We start from the raw sequence: 15,308 nt of genomic DNA on the forward strand, positions 1-15,308 counted from the left end.
GGGTCCAGAACAAAGCTCTTCTGGGTTCTAGACCTTTGTGAAAGCACAGGGCCCTGGACGTTCAGGGATGAGGGTACAGAACGAAGCTCTTCTGGGTTCTGGACCTTTTGCAAAAGCACAGGGCCCTGGGCGTTAAGGCATGAGGGTCCAGAACTAAGCTCTTCTGGGTTCCAGACCTTTGTGAAGGTACAGGGCCGTGGGCGTTCAGGGATGATGGTCCAAAATGAAGCTCTTCTGGGTTCCAGACCTTTGTGAAGGCACAGGGCCCTGGGCATTCAGGGATGATGGTCCAAAATGAAGCTCTTCTGGGTTCCAGACCTTTGTGAAAGCACAGGGCCCTAGGTGTTCAGGGATGAGGGTCCAGAACGAAGCTCTTCTAGGTTCCAGACCTTTGTGAAGCCACAGGGCCGTGGGCGTTCAGGGATGAGGGTCCAGAACGAAGCTCTTCTGGGTTTCAGACCTTTTGTGAAGGCACAGGGCTGTGGGCGTTCAGGGATGAGGGTCCAGAACGAAGCTTTTCTGGGTTCCAGACCTTTGTGAAAGCACAGGGCCCTGGGCGTTCAGGGATGAGGGTCCAGAACGAAGCTTTTCTGGGTTCCAGACCTTTGTGAAAGCACAGGGCCATGGGTGTTCAGGGATGAGGGTCCAGAACGAAGCTTTTCTGGGTTCCAGACCTTTGTGAAAGCACAGGGCCCTGGGCGTTCAGCGATGAGGGTCCAGAACGAAGCTCTTCTGGGTTCCAGACCTTTGTGAAAGCACAGGGCCGTGGGCGTTCAGGAATGAGGGTTTAGAACGAAGCTCTTCTGGGTTCCAGACCTTTGTGAAGCCACATGGCCGTGAGCGTTCAAAAATGAGGGTCCAGAACAAAGCTCTTCTGGGTTCCAGACCTTTGTGAAAGCACAGGGCCCTAGGTGTTCAGGGATGAGGGTCCATAACAAAGCTCTTCTGGGTTCCAGACCTTCGTGAAAGCACAGGGCCCTAGGTGTGGATACACAACTCTGGGTGCAGACTGTATCAGAGTTCTTCATCCAAGGTTGTACATCCGTAGGCATATGGAGGTACCTGTGTGAGCCTCATCCTGATTTCTAGGGGCGGATGTACGGAGCAGCTCTGGTTTCCAGGCTTGGAAATGCACATGATTTTTACATTGTACAGCGACTGTGCGCATGAGGCGACTGTGCGCATGAGGCGACTGTGCGCATGAGGCGACTGTGCGCATGAGGCTTTGTTTTCATAATTTCTTCTAATTCCACATTTTTTATAGGGAACCTCATACAGAGTAATTGAAGACACTTGGCAAGGAGAGACCTCTATATCGATGACCTGACCGAGGACGGAGAAGGAGCGAAGTCACATGTATTATACCCCACCCCTGAGGACATGAAAAAGGGGTGAGGAGGATTCTGGAAGGTCACATGACATCACTCTTATCTCTATGAATAATACAGACCTTAGAGGTGAGGAGGATTCTGGGAGGTCACATGACATCACTCTTATCTCTATTAATAAAACACAAACCTGACTGGAGAGGTGAGGAGGATTCTGGGAGGTCACATGACATCACTCTTATCTCTATTAATAAAACACAGAGCTGACCGGAGAGGTGAGGAGGATTCTGGGAGGTCACATGACATCACTCTGATCTCTATTAATAAAACACAGAGCTGACCGGGGAGGAGAGGAGGATTCTGGGAGGTCACGTGACATCACTCTAGTATGAAACATAGACTGGACTGGAGAGGTTAAGCACATTTTAATGGCCATAGATTTTAATACATTTGATGTTCTAGTTTAGATGGTGGCACTATCGTGAACTCCTGACGGGAGAGGTGAGCGGTGCCGGGAATTCTGGGACATTATCCAGTAACAGACAAGGGATGTGTCTGGATGGTGACTGTATCATTGTGTGTGTCAGGTTCCTATAAGGTGTCAGGATGTCACTGTCTATTTCTCCATGGAGGAGTGGGAGTATATAGAAGGACACAAGGATCTCTACAAGGACGTCATGATGGAGAAGCGGCCGCCCCTCACATCACCGGGTAACAGGAGACATTAATTTCTTGTATTGAGGATCCTCCTAGATACACACATCCTCTGATATAAAGACATAGAAACAATGTATTCAGTCAGTGTGTGTGTTTCCTACAGATGGATCCAGTAACAGAAATCCCCCAGAGAGATGTCCCCGTCCTCTGTATTCCCGAGACTCCACACAGGAAGATCAGGAGATCCCTCAGGAGGATCAGGTACAATAAGAAAATATTTAAATGCTTCCATACCAACAAGTACATATAGAAGATGTTGACACCAAAACCAGAGTCCTTCAATGTCACGTAGGGTCAGCCCAACATGTGATTATTCTTCGAGTCCAAATTTAAACACAAGAAGTATTCTAGAGGCAAGATTTTATATTTGATTCTATACATTGTTTTTGATTTTATATATTAATTTATAATTTTGGGAGGCAGGCTCGCTTCCAAGCTGGGCTCTGTGTGTCCATAGACGCACCCAATGCAGCTCAGCCACTCCCCCCTCTCCTTACAGGATTTGATTGACAGCTCCTCTGTGAGGAGAGAGAGAGAGAGAGTAGAGTTGCTGCTCTCAGGCACAGCTCTGGATCAAAAGAGGAGCCATGTAAGTATTTGGCGGAGCCGATCCCGAATACCAGAATGTTTTTTTACCATAATGCAAAGAATGCATTACGGTAAAAAAAAAAAAAAAACATAAAGCGGAGCTTCAGATAAAGGGGAAGCCCCTCCTCATTAACAAAAAACAATCGACTTCCTGCCTGGGACTGCAATGGACCGGATTGTTTTCCCCACCACCGACGGCTCCGGCACCTCTCCCGCCACCCATAAAAGTGATCCCGCAGCAAATCGGCAGCTGGGACCACTTTTATGGGAAAGAGGACCACCGGCCGTGTAAGAAAATACCGGGGTAATGGCAGCTATCTGCTGCCATGACACTGATACTTAATGTCAATGTACCAACATAAAACTGCAGCGGGCGGCCAGGTAGTGGTTAACTGACAATTGCGCGGTCCTGCGACGCTGTACCTAAGAGAAAAATTGATGTACTTTTTTTCCCACAAATGGAGCTTTCTTTTTGGTGGTATTTGATCACCTCTGCAATTTATTTATTTATTCTTATTTTTTTATTTTTTATTTTTTTGCACTCAAAAAAAGGGAAACAGTATTTTTTTTCTGCAATAAAACAAATACAATAAAAAAAGGTAAAAAAAATCAAATTTCTTCATCATTTTAGGCCAATTTGTATTCTGCTACATGTTTTTGGAACAAAAAAAATCCCAATAAGCGTGTATTGATTGGTTTGTGCAAAAGTTATTACGCCTACTAACTACGGGAAAGATTTATGGCATTTTTATTTATTTTTTACTAGTAATGGCGGCGGTCAGCGATTTTTAGCGGGACTGCGACATTGCGGTGGACAGATCGGACCCCTAACTGACATTTTTTACACTTTTGGGGGGGACCAGTGACATTACTGCAGTAATCAGTGCTAAAAATATGCACTGTTACTGTACTAATGACACTAGCAGGGAAGGGGCGATGTGTGTCCCTAGGGGGTGCTTTCTAACCGTGGACTCACTAGATAAACACAGAGACCTGTGTTCCTAAATAGCAGGAACACAAGATCCCTGTGTTCACTGACAGAACGGCGGTCTGCCTTGTTTACATCGGCAGATCTCCGTTCTGTCTCTCTGGGGAGTGATATCCGGTGGCCGGCAGACATTAAGTCCGCCAGACCTGCTGATTGGCTCCCCCTCTGGCTATTGCGCGAAATGACATACAGGTACGTCGTTTTGCGCAATTGAGCTGACTTGCTGCAGTATATGTACTGCGGCTGGTCGGCAAGTGATTAGGATGTCGCTGCCGGGGACCCAAGACTGGTGGAACAAAGGGCGGAACGAACCTGAGCCCGGCAGTGAGGTTTTCATATTTCTAGATGTGAAATTGTTCTCCTCAACTTCCTCGGGTAGTGTTTTTTTTTTTTTAGTGCATCTTTTTGTTAAGCTCCCTCCAGGAATGAACACTGCAGGTCTCATAGACTTGAATGCTGATGGTTTGTTTTCACCCTCCTTCGTCATTCTAATCCTTTTGTAGGTTACACTGGATGTAAACCAGATTGATGGTGATGAGGAAGAAGTAGAGACGTATATGATGGGTGAAGAACCATGTAAAGAGGAGGAAATCCCACCAGAGATCAGTACAGGTGATTATTATTATACATTTATAGTACCAATAGTTTGCACAGCACTTTACAACATTAGGGCAAACAGTACAGTTACAATACAGGAGGAATCAGAGGGCCTTGCTCGTTAGAGCTTACAATCTAGGAGGGTGGGTAAAGTGATACAGAAGATAATAGCTGTGGGGGATGTGCTGATGGAGGAAAAAAAAGTAGAGTTGTTAAGTGTAAGCAGGATAGGCTTCTGTGAAGAGGAGGGTTTTCAGGGATCATCTAAAAGCAGAGTAGGAGATAATAATGAGAGATGCGACAGCCGGCTCTAAAAAACGGTCGCTTCAGGCATCATCCCGGTATGACCACTTGAAGACCTCTGACATACCAGGTAGGTGACTGGTCGGCAACTGGGTAGTGTATGTCTCAGTACAGGGGGCTTAACTCTTATCTTTATTCACAGCCACTGGAGACACCAGAGCCACTCAGAGAGATGTCAAAGCTGAGGAGGAGGAGGAGGAAGAAGAATTACATGTAATAGTTAAAGAAGAGGAAATTCCTGTCGAGATCGGCACAGGTGAGTACTAAGCACTAAATACCACAAAATGAAAAAGACCAAACCACTTCGGAAAAGGAACTCTAACTCCGTAGACAGTAATGGGAAGACCGTATGGAGTTGATTTACTAAAACTGGTGCACACAGAATTTGGTGCAGGTGTGCATAGTAACCAATCGGCTTCAAACTTCGATCATAAAGTCCATCAAACAATATATCCATAAAAGTAGTGATATTCCGTGTCAATGCAGTTTAAACAGACACCACCAAGTGTTCCTCCACCAAGGTAAGAAGTCCAAACTCACCGGACCAATATGCCGTATTATCAGGACAGCTAATGGGTATTGGATAAAGCCAGATAGGTCAGGCGGAAAGTGATCTTCTTATTCCTCTCCTCAGATGTTACATCCAAAACAGGTGTGAGAAATTACCAGGCATAAGAGAAAAGAGATCTCCTCATGGTGTAGCATTTATTAAAATAACAAAAGTAGCTAATACAAGCTCAGTATAAAACAAATAAGAGATCCATACAGTGCAGCAATATATAAAGCCACCAGACTCGGGCTAAGAATGGTGGCTTGTGGACCTCTGACATGTAACCCTGCTCTACGGCCGTTTCGCGCCACGCACTTCTTCAGCTACTTTTGCTATTTTTTTCTTAGCTTGGTGGAGGAACACTTGGTGGTGTCTGACCCCTCCTCTGCACTTAAAAGCATTCAAAACGCCAAGTTTGACTGTTTTGAATGCTGTAAGTTTTTTTAATTCGGCGCCGCCAGTACCTGGAAGTGATGTCATATCATGACATCACTTCCGGGTACTCGGCAGCAAATTCAAAGAAATGGAGACCCGGTCAGATGGCGGCGGTGCAGGTAGGATGCCCGGATCTCCTGGTGGGACGGGAGACCCAGGCGAGCCGCGGGAGGGGGGGGGTCCCCTCCCACTCCTTGGAATTACAGCCGAGCGGCTTCTCAGCTGCATCGGTTGCCATTACAAGACAGCCGACCGTCGGCTATGGACGCCGGTACCGGGGTGATGCCTCTAGCTGCAGTCATCAACCCGGTACATGCACTTTCCCTAAATATTGGTAAATCAAAAGGCTGATTCCGATATATCGGCTTTGCCGATAATCGGTCGATCTCTATTGTATATTCACACTGTTTGCAAGCTGCTGTCACTTGTTAAATATTAGGCGCTGACATTTTTCTTATTTTATGTTTAGCTTCAAACTTCAACTTGTTTAATTTAAACTTTGTGTGCACCGGTTTTAGTAAATCTTCCTCATATGGCTGCAGTGGGGGAGTCAGGAGCCATCAGCCTCTATTAGACTCCGGCTCCCCTCCTCACATCATGTCATTGTGTGTTACCAATCTCCCCCCACACACACTCTCTGGGGTCTCCCATACATCTCAGTACAGGGGGCTTCACTCTCATCTTTATTCACAGACCCCGGAGACGTCACAGAGGCTCAAGGAAACGTAAAAGTAGAGGAGGAGGAGGAGGAAATAAGACAAGTCAAGATCGAAGAGGATGAAGTTCTTGTAGAGATTGGCTCAGGTGAGAAAAAAAAGACTGATACCCACAAATGATATTTGGTTACAGCAGAAAATTTTATATAAAGATGGCAAATTGTATCCGTCCAATCAGGGATTTCTATGATCATAGGTTTGCTTGGAGCGGCATCTTTCACATATGTACCAACAAGACCATTCGGTACAGAACTGAAAATCTGACCATGCTACCCAAATAACGTTGGATCAAACAATAGCCATTTCCCACCGCTTATTATCTAATACAGAAGATCTAATGTGCATTGTGCATTCCACTTTGCCTGGGTCAGGTATTTGCGAAAATTAACCATATTATAAGTATGAATGGTCTAGAGCGGGAGTACAGTTCATATTCCTATTGCACACCTTCCTGGTTTGTAGGCACTTGTGTATTTGGTGCTGAAACAATCTGGCCACTGGATCAGTTACAAGAAGATACATTTTCACCAGCACACCAAGGATCTTGCAAAAGCAGTCCAAAAAATTTATTCCAGAGACGATCACATCAAAAATAAAAAGTGCAACGTTTCGGAGCCACGCAGGAACCCTTCGTTAGGCATGTGATGACATGCCTGACGAAGGGGTCCTGCGTGGCTCAGAAACGTTGCACTTTTTGTTTTGATGTGATCGTCTCTGGAATAAAACTTTTGGACTGCTTTTGCAAGATCCTTGGTGTGCTGGCGAATATGTATCTTCTGGTCTAGAGCGGGGTCTCCAAACTCTTCAAACAAAGGACCAGTCTACTGTCCTTCAGACACAACTAGGGCCATTGGGAGTAGAAAATGTCTTGGTGTCCAGTAGGAGTAAACAATGCCGTATCTTTGGTGTCAGTGGAATGACTAGTGCCCCAATATTTGTGTCAATAGAAAGAATTGTGCCCCATCGTGGGTGTCAATGGAAGGTATTGTGAATTGTCCAATTGGTATCAATGGAAGGAATTGGGCCCCATCGGTGGTGTTGGTGGAAGGAATTCTACCCCATCGTTGGTGTCAATGGAAGGTATTGTGAATTGTCCAATTGGTATCACTGGAAGGAATTGGGCCTCATCGGTGGTGTCGGTGGAAGGAATTCTACCCCATCGTGGGTGTCAATGGAAGGTATTGTGAATTGTCCAATTGGTATTAATAGAAGGAATTGGGCACCATCGGTGGTGTCGGTGGAAGGAATTCTACCCCATCGTTGGTGTCAATGGAAGGTATTGTGAATTGTCCAATTGGTATCAATGGAAGGAATTGGGCCCCATCGGTGGTGTTGGTGGAAGGAATTCTACCCCATCGTTGGTGTCAATGGAAGGTATTGTGAATTGTCCAATTGGTATCACTGGAAGGAATTGGGCCCCATCGGTGGTGTCGGTGGAAGGAATTCTACCCCATCGTGGGTGTCAATGGAAGGTATTGTGAATTGTCCAATTGGTATTAATGAAAGGAATTGGGCCCCATCGGTGGTATCGGTGGAAGGAATTCTACCCCATCGTTGGTGTCAATGGAAGGTATTGTGAATTGTCCAATTGGTATCAATGGAAGGAATTGGGCCCCATCGGTGGTGTCGGTGGATGAAATTCTACCCCATCGTTGGTGTCAATGGAAGGTATTGTGAATTGTCCAATTGGTATCAATGGAAGGAATTGGGCCCCATCGGTGGTGTCGGTGGAAGGAATTCTACCCCATCGTTGGTGTCAATGGAAGGTATTGTGAATTGTCCAATTGGTATCAATGGAAGGAATTGGGCCCCATCGGTGGTGTCGGTGGAAGGAATTCTACCCCATCGTTGGTGTCAATGGAAGGTATTGTGAATTGTCCAATTGGTATCAATGGAAGGAATTGGGCCCCATCGGTGGTGTCGGTGGAAGGAATTCTACCCCATCGTTGGTGTCAATGGAAGGTATTGTGAATTGTCCAATTGGTATCAATGGAAGGAATTGGGCCCCATCGGTGGTGTCGGTGGAAGGAATTCTACCCCATCGTTGGTGTCAATGGAAGGTATTGTGAATTGTCCAATTGGTATCAATGGAAGGAATTGGGCCCCATCGGTGGTGTCGGTGGAAGGAATTCTACCCCATCGTTGGTGTCAATGGAAGGTATTGTGAATTGTCCAATTGGTATCAATGGAAGGAATTGGGCCCCATCGGTGGTGCCGGTGGAAGGAATTCTACCCCATCGTTGGTGTCAACGGAAGGAATTGTGCTCCATCAATGGTGTCTATGGAAAGAGTTTTGCCCCATTGTTGCTGTCAATGAAAAGAATCGTGCCCCGTCAGTGGGAGGAATAGTGCCCCTTCGTTGATGTCAGTGGACAGAATAGTGCCCCAACAGCCAGATAAAGGCAAGCAAATGGCCGCAGTTTATCAATATATATTTATATATTAATTAAAACTGAACTCCAGTTGTACCACCTCCTCTCCTGTACTGAAATTACTTACTCTTATTTCACTACACACTGAGCTTCCCACATTGTACATTAGAAGCTGCTGCAGGTCATATAGAACCATCAAATTTCCTGGCTGAAGCACTCCCATCCAGCCCCTCCAGCCTGACTATCCCTACCCCCCCTTCATTTGTTGGATTTCAGTTTATGGAGCCTCAGCATCACATGTGGGGATTACCTAGGGCAGTGTGCATGCAGATACAGCTTGCCTGCGAATGCCCATTACTCTAGACAGTTATCCACCTGTGACGGACCTCTTGGTACTATGCTTGGGTGCTTCCGCCAAGATACAGTTTCCTCCACTCTGGAACCAGGTATTATAGCTGAAAATTGCACCCAAAAACTAGATGACACTAGCTTAGGTGCAAACTGGAACCAACATTCTTGTAAATTCACACAGAGTATATACCACACAAAATCAGGTAAGAGCTTGATTACATTATCCTAAACAATGCAAACTGTAAACAGCAATCTAATCATCCGTACAGCTAATGAACAGCTAACATAAACACTGGTTTGGTAACAAGATAATGTGGACACAATGCTGGTCACATCTCCAAGAGGATTAGCACACAGACCTAAACAATAATTAATGGAGATTCACACCAGGGAGGCACACAATGGGAAATTATACAATGACAGACACCTTATTAAACAGATTACACACAACAGTGGGAGATACCAGCATCAGGTTGTTTCGAGCTGTTTATATTAACTTTTGACTAATTATCTATTCTGAGTCTAGGAGGAGGGGGTGTGAAGCAGTCATTGCTGGTTTGGGCACAGAGGCCCCAGATCTGTATCCAGGTCCTAGGTTCCCACAGTCTTTGTGTTTCAGGGAGACATGGACCCCGAATCCAAAGCAAAACCACTTCAAAGGTCCCTCAGGCACCTACCTCCCAAAGAGTAGAGCCCCCTCAAAAGCCAGGGCCCATAGTTAGTAGGAAAGAGGCTACCCTGGAGTCCCCTCCAAAAGCCCCTGTCCCAGTTGGGTCTGTCGCAACACCCATCAAGGCATTTTGATATTTGCATAACTCCTCGCAAGAGCCAGCCCACTGCTTGCATCAGAGAGGAGCACTGAGGCAGGGTGCAAACAAAAATAGGCAGCCGGAAGCCTAAGTCTTGAATAGCTACAAGGTGATATCAGGATAAAACAGCCTATGCGTTTCGGCCAAGTAGCCTTAGTCATAGCCTATACTCTGCCTCTTACCGACAGGTGAAGATCAGAACAGCAGTAAGTGATTTAAGGGACCACTAAACCCCGCTATCCCCGGAAGGAAACTGGGGAAATCCGTGGATCCAATCAGCCAGGCAGCAGAAAGCCTTTAATAACCATACTCCGCATAGAGTGAAATGTGGAATCAATCCTCCTTATATCTCCAGACAGGCATAAAACACATCGGTATTTCATCAGGCCTCATACATGGGGAGAAATGCCAGAGAAACACGCCCATAGTGTTATATGTTTAAAACAATTTTATTAAGAATCAAAGACTTGCACTCACCATCCGGTGTAATAAGACAAGCAGAGTATATAAAAACACAGTGCCACAGAATGGTCCTCTGTTCCCACCAGAGTGATGGCTGACTTCCGGGTGTGACGACGTGATGCAGGCTAGCTCCGCCCGGCGCGTTTTGCCATTACGACGTCGTCACCTCCCGACGGGTTTCGTCATTACGACATCTGAAATGCATAAGATGTTATGAATAAGGCCACCTTTTCGGAACACGAAAGCTGTTTTATCCTGTAATCACCTTGTAACAAATAAGAATCGTACACTTGGATGTTTCAGGTTGCCGGCTTGCATTTTGTATGGGTGATTGGAAGACACTCGAAACCTGAGCATGGATTTCTCAACTCCCTATCAGGACTTATTGGGACTCCAGTTTGAGTGTTGCTTTTTCTTATTACATGTGTACTGAGGCAGGCTGCTTTTAATATTTTCAGGAGACTTTGTACTGCACCCTGCTTGTCCGTCCTTCCAACAGTCATGGTCTGCCTGCATAAATAAATGGTATTTTCCCTTTTAACCCTTCCTTCTTATCCAGTTTATTTTATTTCTTGCAGATGAACAATGCAATAGGAATAATTTTATTATCTTTACAGATGGTGAAATGGAAGATGAGGGTGTCACATCTGATTCTTCACAGGAAAGCTCCATCACCCCAGATCTCCATCCATCACCTCATGCTTCTTCAGAACCTTCTACACATGATGGGAGTTTTCCTAAGAGCTCGCCTCCCCTCGCCCGCCGTAAAACTCGTAGAAGGGGTGGAAAGTTGCCGTTTTCTGTATATGGGAGATTTTTTGCCCAGGGAACAGAAGTGACATCAAACCAGAGAAATCGGACTGCGGAGGGTCAATTTTCTTGCTCTGTATGCGGGAAATGCTTTTCTTGGAAATCCTCTCTTTTTGAGCATGAAAGAACTCACACAGACAACAGACCATATCCGTGTTCTGAGTGCGGGAAATGTTTTAAACAAAAGTCAACTCTTGCCATTCACGAACGGATCCACAACCCTGAGAAGCCTTTCTCGTGTTCTGAGTGCGGGAAGTGTTTTACCCAGATAGGCAATCTTGCGTCGCATCAGAGAACTCACACGGGGGAGAAGCCATTCTCGTGTTCACAGTGCGGGAGATGTTTTACCCGCAGAGTCAGCCTTACCGAACACGAGAGGACTCACACCGGAGTGTCTCCATTTTCTTGTTCAGAATGTGGGAAGTGTTTTACCCGGAAAACCAGTCTTGTACTCCATCAGCGTACTCATACCGGGGTGACTCAGTTTTCCTGTTCCAAATGTGGTAAATGTTTTACCCAGAGGTCCCATCTTATTACGCACCAGAGAACTCATCCCGCTGTGTCACCCTTCTCATGTATGGAATGCGGGAAGTATTTTACTCGGAGGGCCAACCTACTCGTACATCAAAGAACTCACACTGGGGTGACACCATTCTCATGTGCAGAATGCGGTAAATGTTTTTCCAGGAGAGCCAGTCTTACCGAGCATCAGCGGACTCACACAGGGGAGAAGCCGTATTCGTGTTCCGAATGCGGGAAAGGTTTTTCCCTTATTTCTGCTTACATTAACCACAAGAGGATTCACACGGGAGAGAAGCCATTTAAGTGTTCTGAATGTGGGAGGTGTTTTACCCAAAGAGCCAATCTTATTGGGCATCAAAGAACTCACACCGGGGAGAAGCCATACTCCTGTCCAGAATGTGGGAGATGTTTTACCCGGAGAGTTTATCTCACCGAGCACCAGAGGACACATACAGGATTGCCGCTGTTTTCGTGTGCGGATTGTGGGAAATCCTATTCTCAGAGAGCCAGTCTTATTAAACATCAAAGAACGCACGCTGGCGTGAAGCCAAAATGACATTCAGAATGTTATGGGTGTCGTATACAAACTAGTGATAGACTGATATTGTTTTTTAATGCCGATACCGATATTTCGGTCATCGGCCGATATTTTTAATATTTTAAACATGTATTATTTTTTTTCTAAAGGTACTGTTGTGGAGGGATCTGTGGGTCTAAAAGACCCCAAACCCCTCCTCGGGACTGAAAAGCATTCAAAGCACCAAGTTTGGCTGTTTTGAATGCTGTCAGTTTTTTTAATTTGGCGCAGAGTACCCGGAAGTGATGTCATGACATCACTTCCGGGTTTTTTACATGGAGACTGGCGCATGCGCACTTGCGGCAGGGATACCGGCTTTCACGGTGACACATCTTCATGCTACACCAGGTCTTCTCTTCGGCGGCGGTGGGTCGGGAGACCCGGGTGAGCCGTGGAAGGTGGCAGGAGGTGGGGGGGGGGGACGTCCCCTCCCGCTGCTTGTAATGACAGCTGAGCGGCTTCTGAGCCGCATCGGTTGTCATTACAAGTCAGCCGACCGTTGGCTATGGACGCCGGTACCTGGGTGATGCCTCTAGCTTTCCGATTCCGATATATCGGGGAAAGTGCATATCGGCCCCCGATATATATCGGTGTTGCCGATAATCGGTCGATCTCTAATACAAATGGCAAATCTTGTGACCCATCAAGTAATTAAAAGCCGTAATCGCCTTTTAATTGTGGAAGAGGCTGTAGCAATAACCTCAGATCGTCCTAAAGCAAAAAAAAAAAAAGAACACATAACATACAGTATATAATTAGCTTATTAATTAAAATATACTGCCCTGTTTCGATCAACAGTCAGCTATAATTTTCTAAAAACTGGCAGGAAATGTAAATGTCGCCATGTCGCTTTCTTGCAACAATGGGAACATTCTGTACACTGCGTACAAAAAAATCTTGAATCTTGAAGAGCCTTCCTCTCAGTACCCGGGAAGGAGGAAATTACTGCAATAGCCTGTCTCTGAATTTACAGAACAGAAGCATGTAAGGATCCGGAATGAAGTTTGCTAACCATGAAAAGTCCACACAAATATTAAATGCCATGCGTCTTTCTAATGATGAAAACCTTGTTTTAAAAAATGTTGTCCCTCGTCTTCGATTTTTACTCTGCCGGGATGAAGTAGGCGAGTAAACTTGCGTCTTCTATGTATGTTCTTAAATTATGTTTTTTCTTAAGGCTGGAATCTCATTTTCCTCTCTGTCTTTGTCCTGTAATCGATGACAAATATTTTTTTATTTTCGTACATCACGGGACCCAGAGCCATAATCATTACATGTGGGTTATATAGGCCATCTATAGGTGAAGGACACTGGCAACCAATCAGAATTGATGACCCCCTATATAACCCCTCCCACACAGGAAGTACCTCCGTTTTTTTTTTTTTGTTTTTTTTTCGCCAGTGTCATGTTTTGCCATTTCTTTGCTTTCAGTTTTTGTCTTGTTAATTGTATTTTTTTTTAAAGATTTTATTGTTTTTATTAGTCATTGTTGACTATAATGTAGAACAGGGGTGTTCAAACTACGGCCCTCCGGTTGTTCAGGAACTCCAATTCCCATCATGCCTAGTCATGTCTGTGAATGTCAGAATTTTACAATGCCTCATGGGACGTGTAGTTCCACAACAGCTGGAGGGCCGTAGTTTGAGGATCACTGATGTAGAAAAACAAATGTTAGCACAGCATGACGATAGTATGACTAGAATATGTTAATAGGAGAAAATAACAGACAAATGGAAGGACTAGACAGCTAAGTAAAGTAAAGGTCTATGTACTGTATGCATCCTTAACTGATATTTATTATTTTAGAGATACTGATTATTAGGTTTGGGCAGGTTTATGTACACCAAGTTCTAAAATAGAGAAAGAGGTTTTAGGAAAAAGTATGAAAGGGGAGGGTAGGGGAAGTCCTGGGACACATATTGAAAAGGATTAGCATAGGAAATATACTGCCCCCCCCCCCCCCCCCATATGGATATAATTTATGTAAGCTTTCCTACATTTTTGAAACTTTTTGTGACATTAAAGCAGAACGGTCTCCTGGATCACCGGGAGGAAGTTCAAACCTCCCCTTCGTCCACGGCCTTCTGGGGCACATCACAGCCCAGAAGACTGCAGGACCATTCACAAAGTGCAACCTGGTTTGCGCATGTGCAGTGAGAAGCCACAAGGGTTTACTGCCGGTTTCCCTTAATTAAGATGCTGGCGCCTTGACCCAAAGCCCACTAAAGAATTGGCTCGGGTGAGGACAGGGCTGGATCCTTGGACAGGTAAGTGCCCAGATATTTTAAGGTAGCAGCTAGAGTATTTGTAGCTGCTGACTTTTCATTTTTTGGGGAGACTGAAAGGAAGTGTGTGTGTGTGTGTGTGTGTATACGTGTGTGTGTGTGTATATGTACAGTATGTATGTATATATATATATATATATATATATATATATATATATATATATATATATATATATATATATATGTGTGTGTGTATGTGTGTGTGTATATATATATATATATATATATATATATATATATATATATATATATATATATATATATATATATATATATATATATATACAGTGTATGTGTGTGTATATATATATATATATATATATGTACAGACCAAAAGTTTGGACACACCTTCTCATTCAAAGAGTTTTCTTTATTTTCATGACTATGAAAATTGTAGAGTCACACTTCAAGAGGTAGTCACCTGAAATCTTCCAACAGTCTTGAAGGAGTTCCCAGAGATGCTTCGCACTTGTTGGCCCTTTTGCCTTCACTCTGCGGTCCAGCTCACCCCAAACCATCTGGATTGGGTTCAGGTCCGGTGACTGTGGAGGCCAGGGGTCGTCTGGCGCAGCACCCCATCACTCTCCTTCTTGGTCAAATAGTCCTTACACAGCCTGGAGGTGTGTTTGGGGTCATTGTCCTGTTGAAAAATAAATGATGGTCCAACTAAACGCAAACCGGATGGAATAGCATGCCGCTGCAAGATGCTGTGGTAGCCATGCTGGTTCAGTATGCCTTCAATTTTGAATAAATCCCCAACAGTGTCACCAGCAAAGCACCCCCACACCATCACACCTCCTCCTCCATGCTTCACGGTGGGAACCAGGCATGTAGAGTCCATCTGTTCACCTTTTCTGCATCGCACAAAGACACGGTGGTTGGAACCAAAGATCTCATC

General features: G+C 45.0%; 4 protein-coding genes across 4 annotated transcripts in view; 1 reads left to right on the plus strand and 3 right to left on the minus strand.

The window, feature by feature from the left end:
• The window catches only part of LOC309564371 (uncharacterized protein), a gene marked incomplete at its 3' end in the record, with an annotated part of 548,195 nt that overhangs the window by 425,820 nt on the left and 107,067 nt on the right, over positions 1-15,308 (minus strand). The window lies entirely within an intron of this gene.
• The window catches only part of LOC309562771 (uncharacterized protein), a 379,789-nt gene that overhangs the window by 260,467 nt on the left and 104,014 nt on the right, over positions 1-15,308 (minus strand). The window lies entirely within an intron of this gene.
• The window catches only part of LOC309562634 (uncharacterized protein), a 148,791-nt gene that overhangs the window by 42,377 nt on the left and 91,106 nt on the right, over positions 1-15,308 (minus strand). The window lies entirely within an intron of this gene.
• LOC309563392 (uncharacterized protein) overlaps positions 1-15,308 on the plus strand; it is a gene marked incomplete at its 3' end in the record, with an annotated part of 114,417 nt that overhangs the window by 23,626 nt on the left and 75,483 nt on the right. Inside the window, 4 exon segments of the mRNA XM_082267786.1 lie at positions 4,125-4,233; positions 4,664-4,777; positions 6,200-6,310; positions 10,834-12,101. Of these exon segments, the coding sequence (XP_082123912.1) occupies positions 4,125-4,233; positions 4,664-4,777; positions 6,200-6,310; positions 10,834-12,101 (1,602 nt within the window).

Source organism: Pelophylax lessonae (assembly GCF_965119305.1).
Source record: "Pelophylax lessonae genome assembly, chromosome: 9".
NCBI classification, from domain to species: Eukaryota; Metazoa; Chordata; class Amphibia; order Anura; family Ranidae; genus Pelophylax; species Pelophylax lessonae.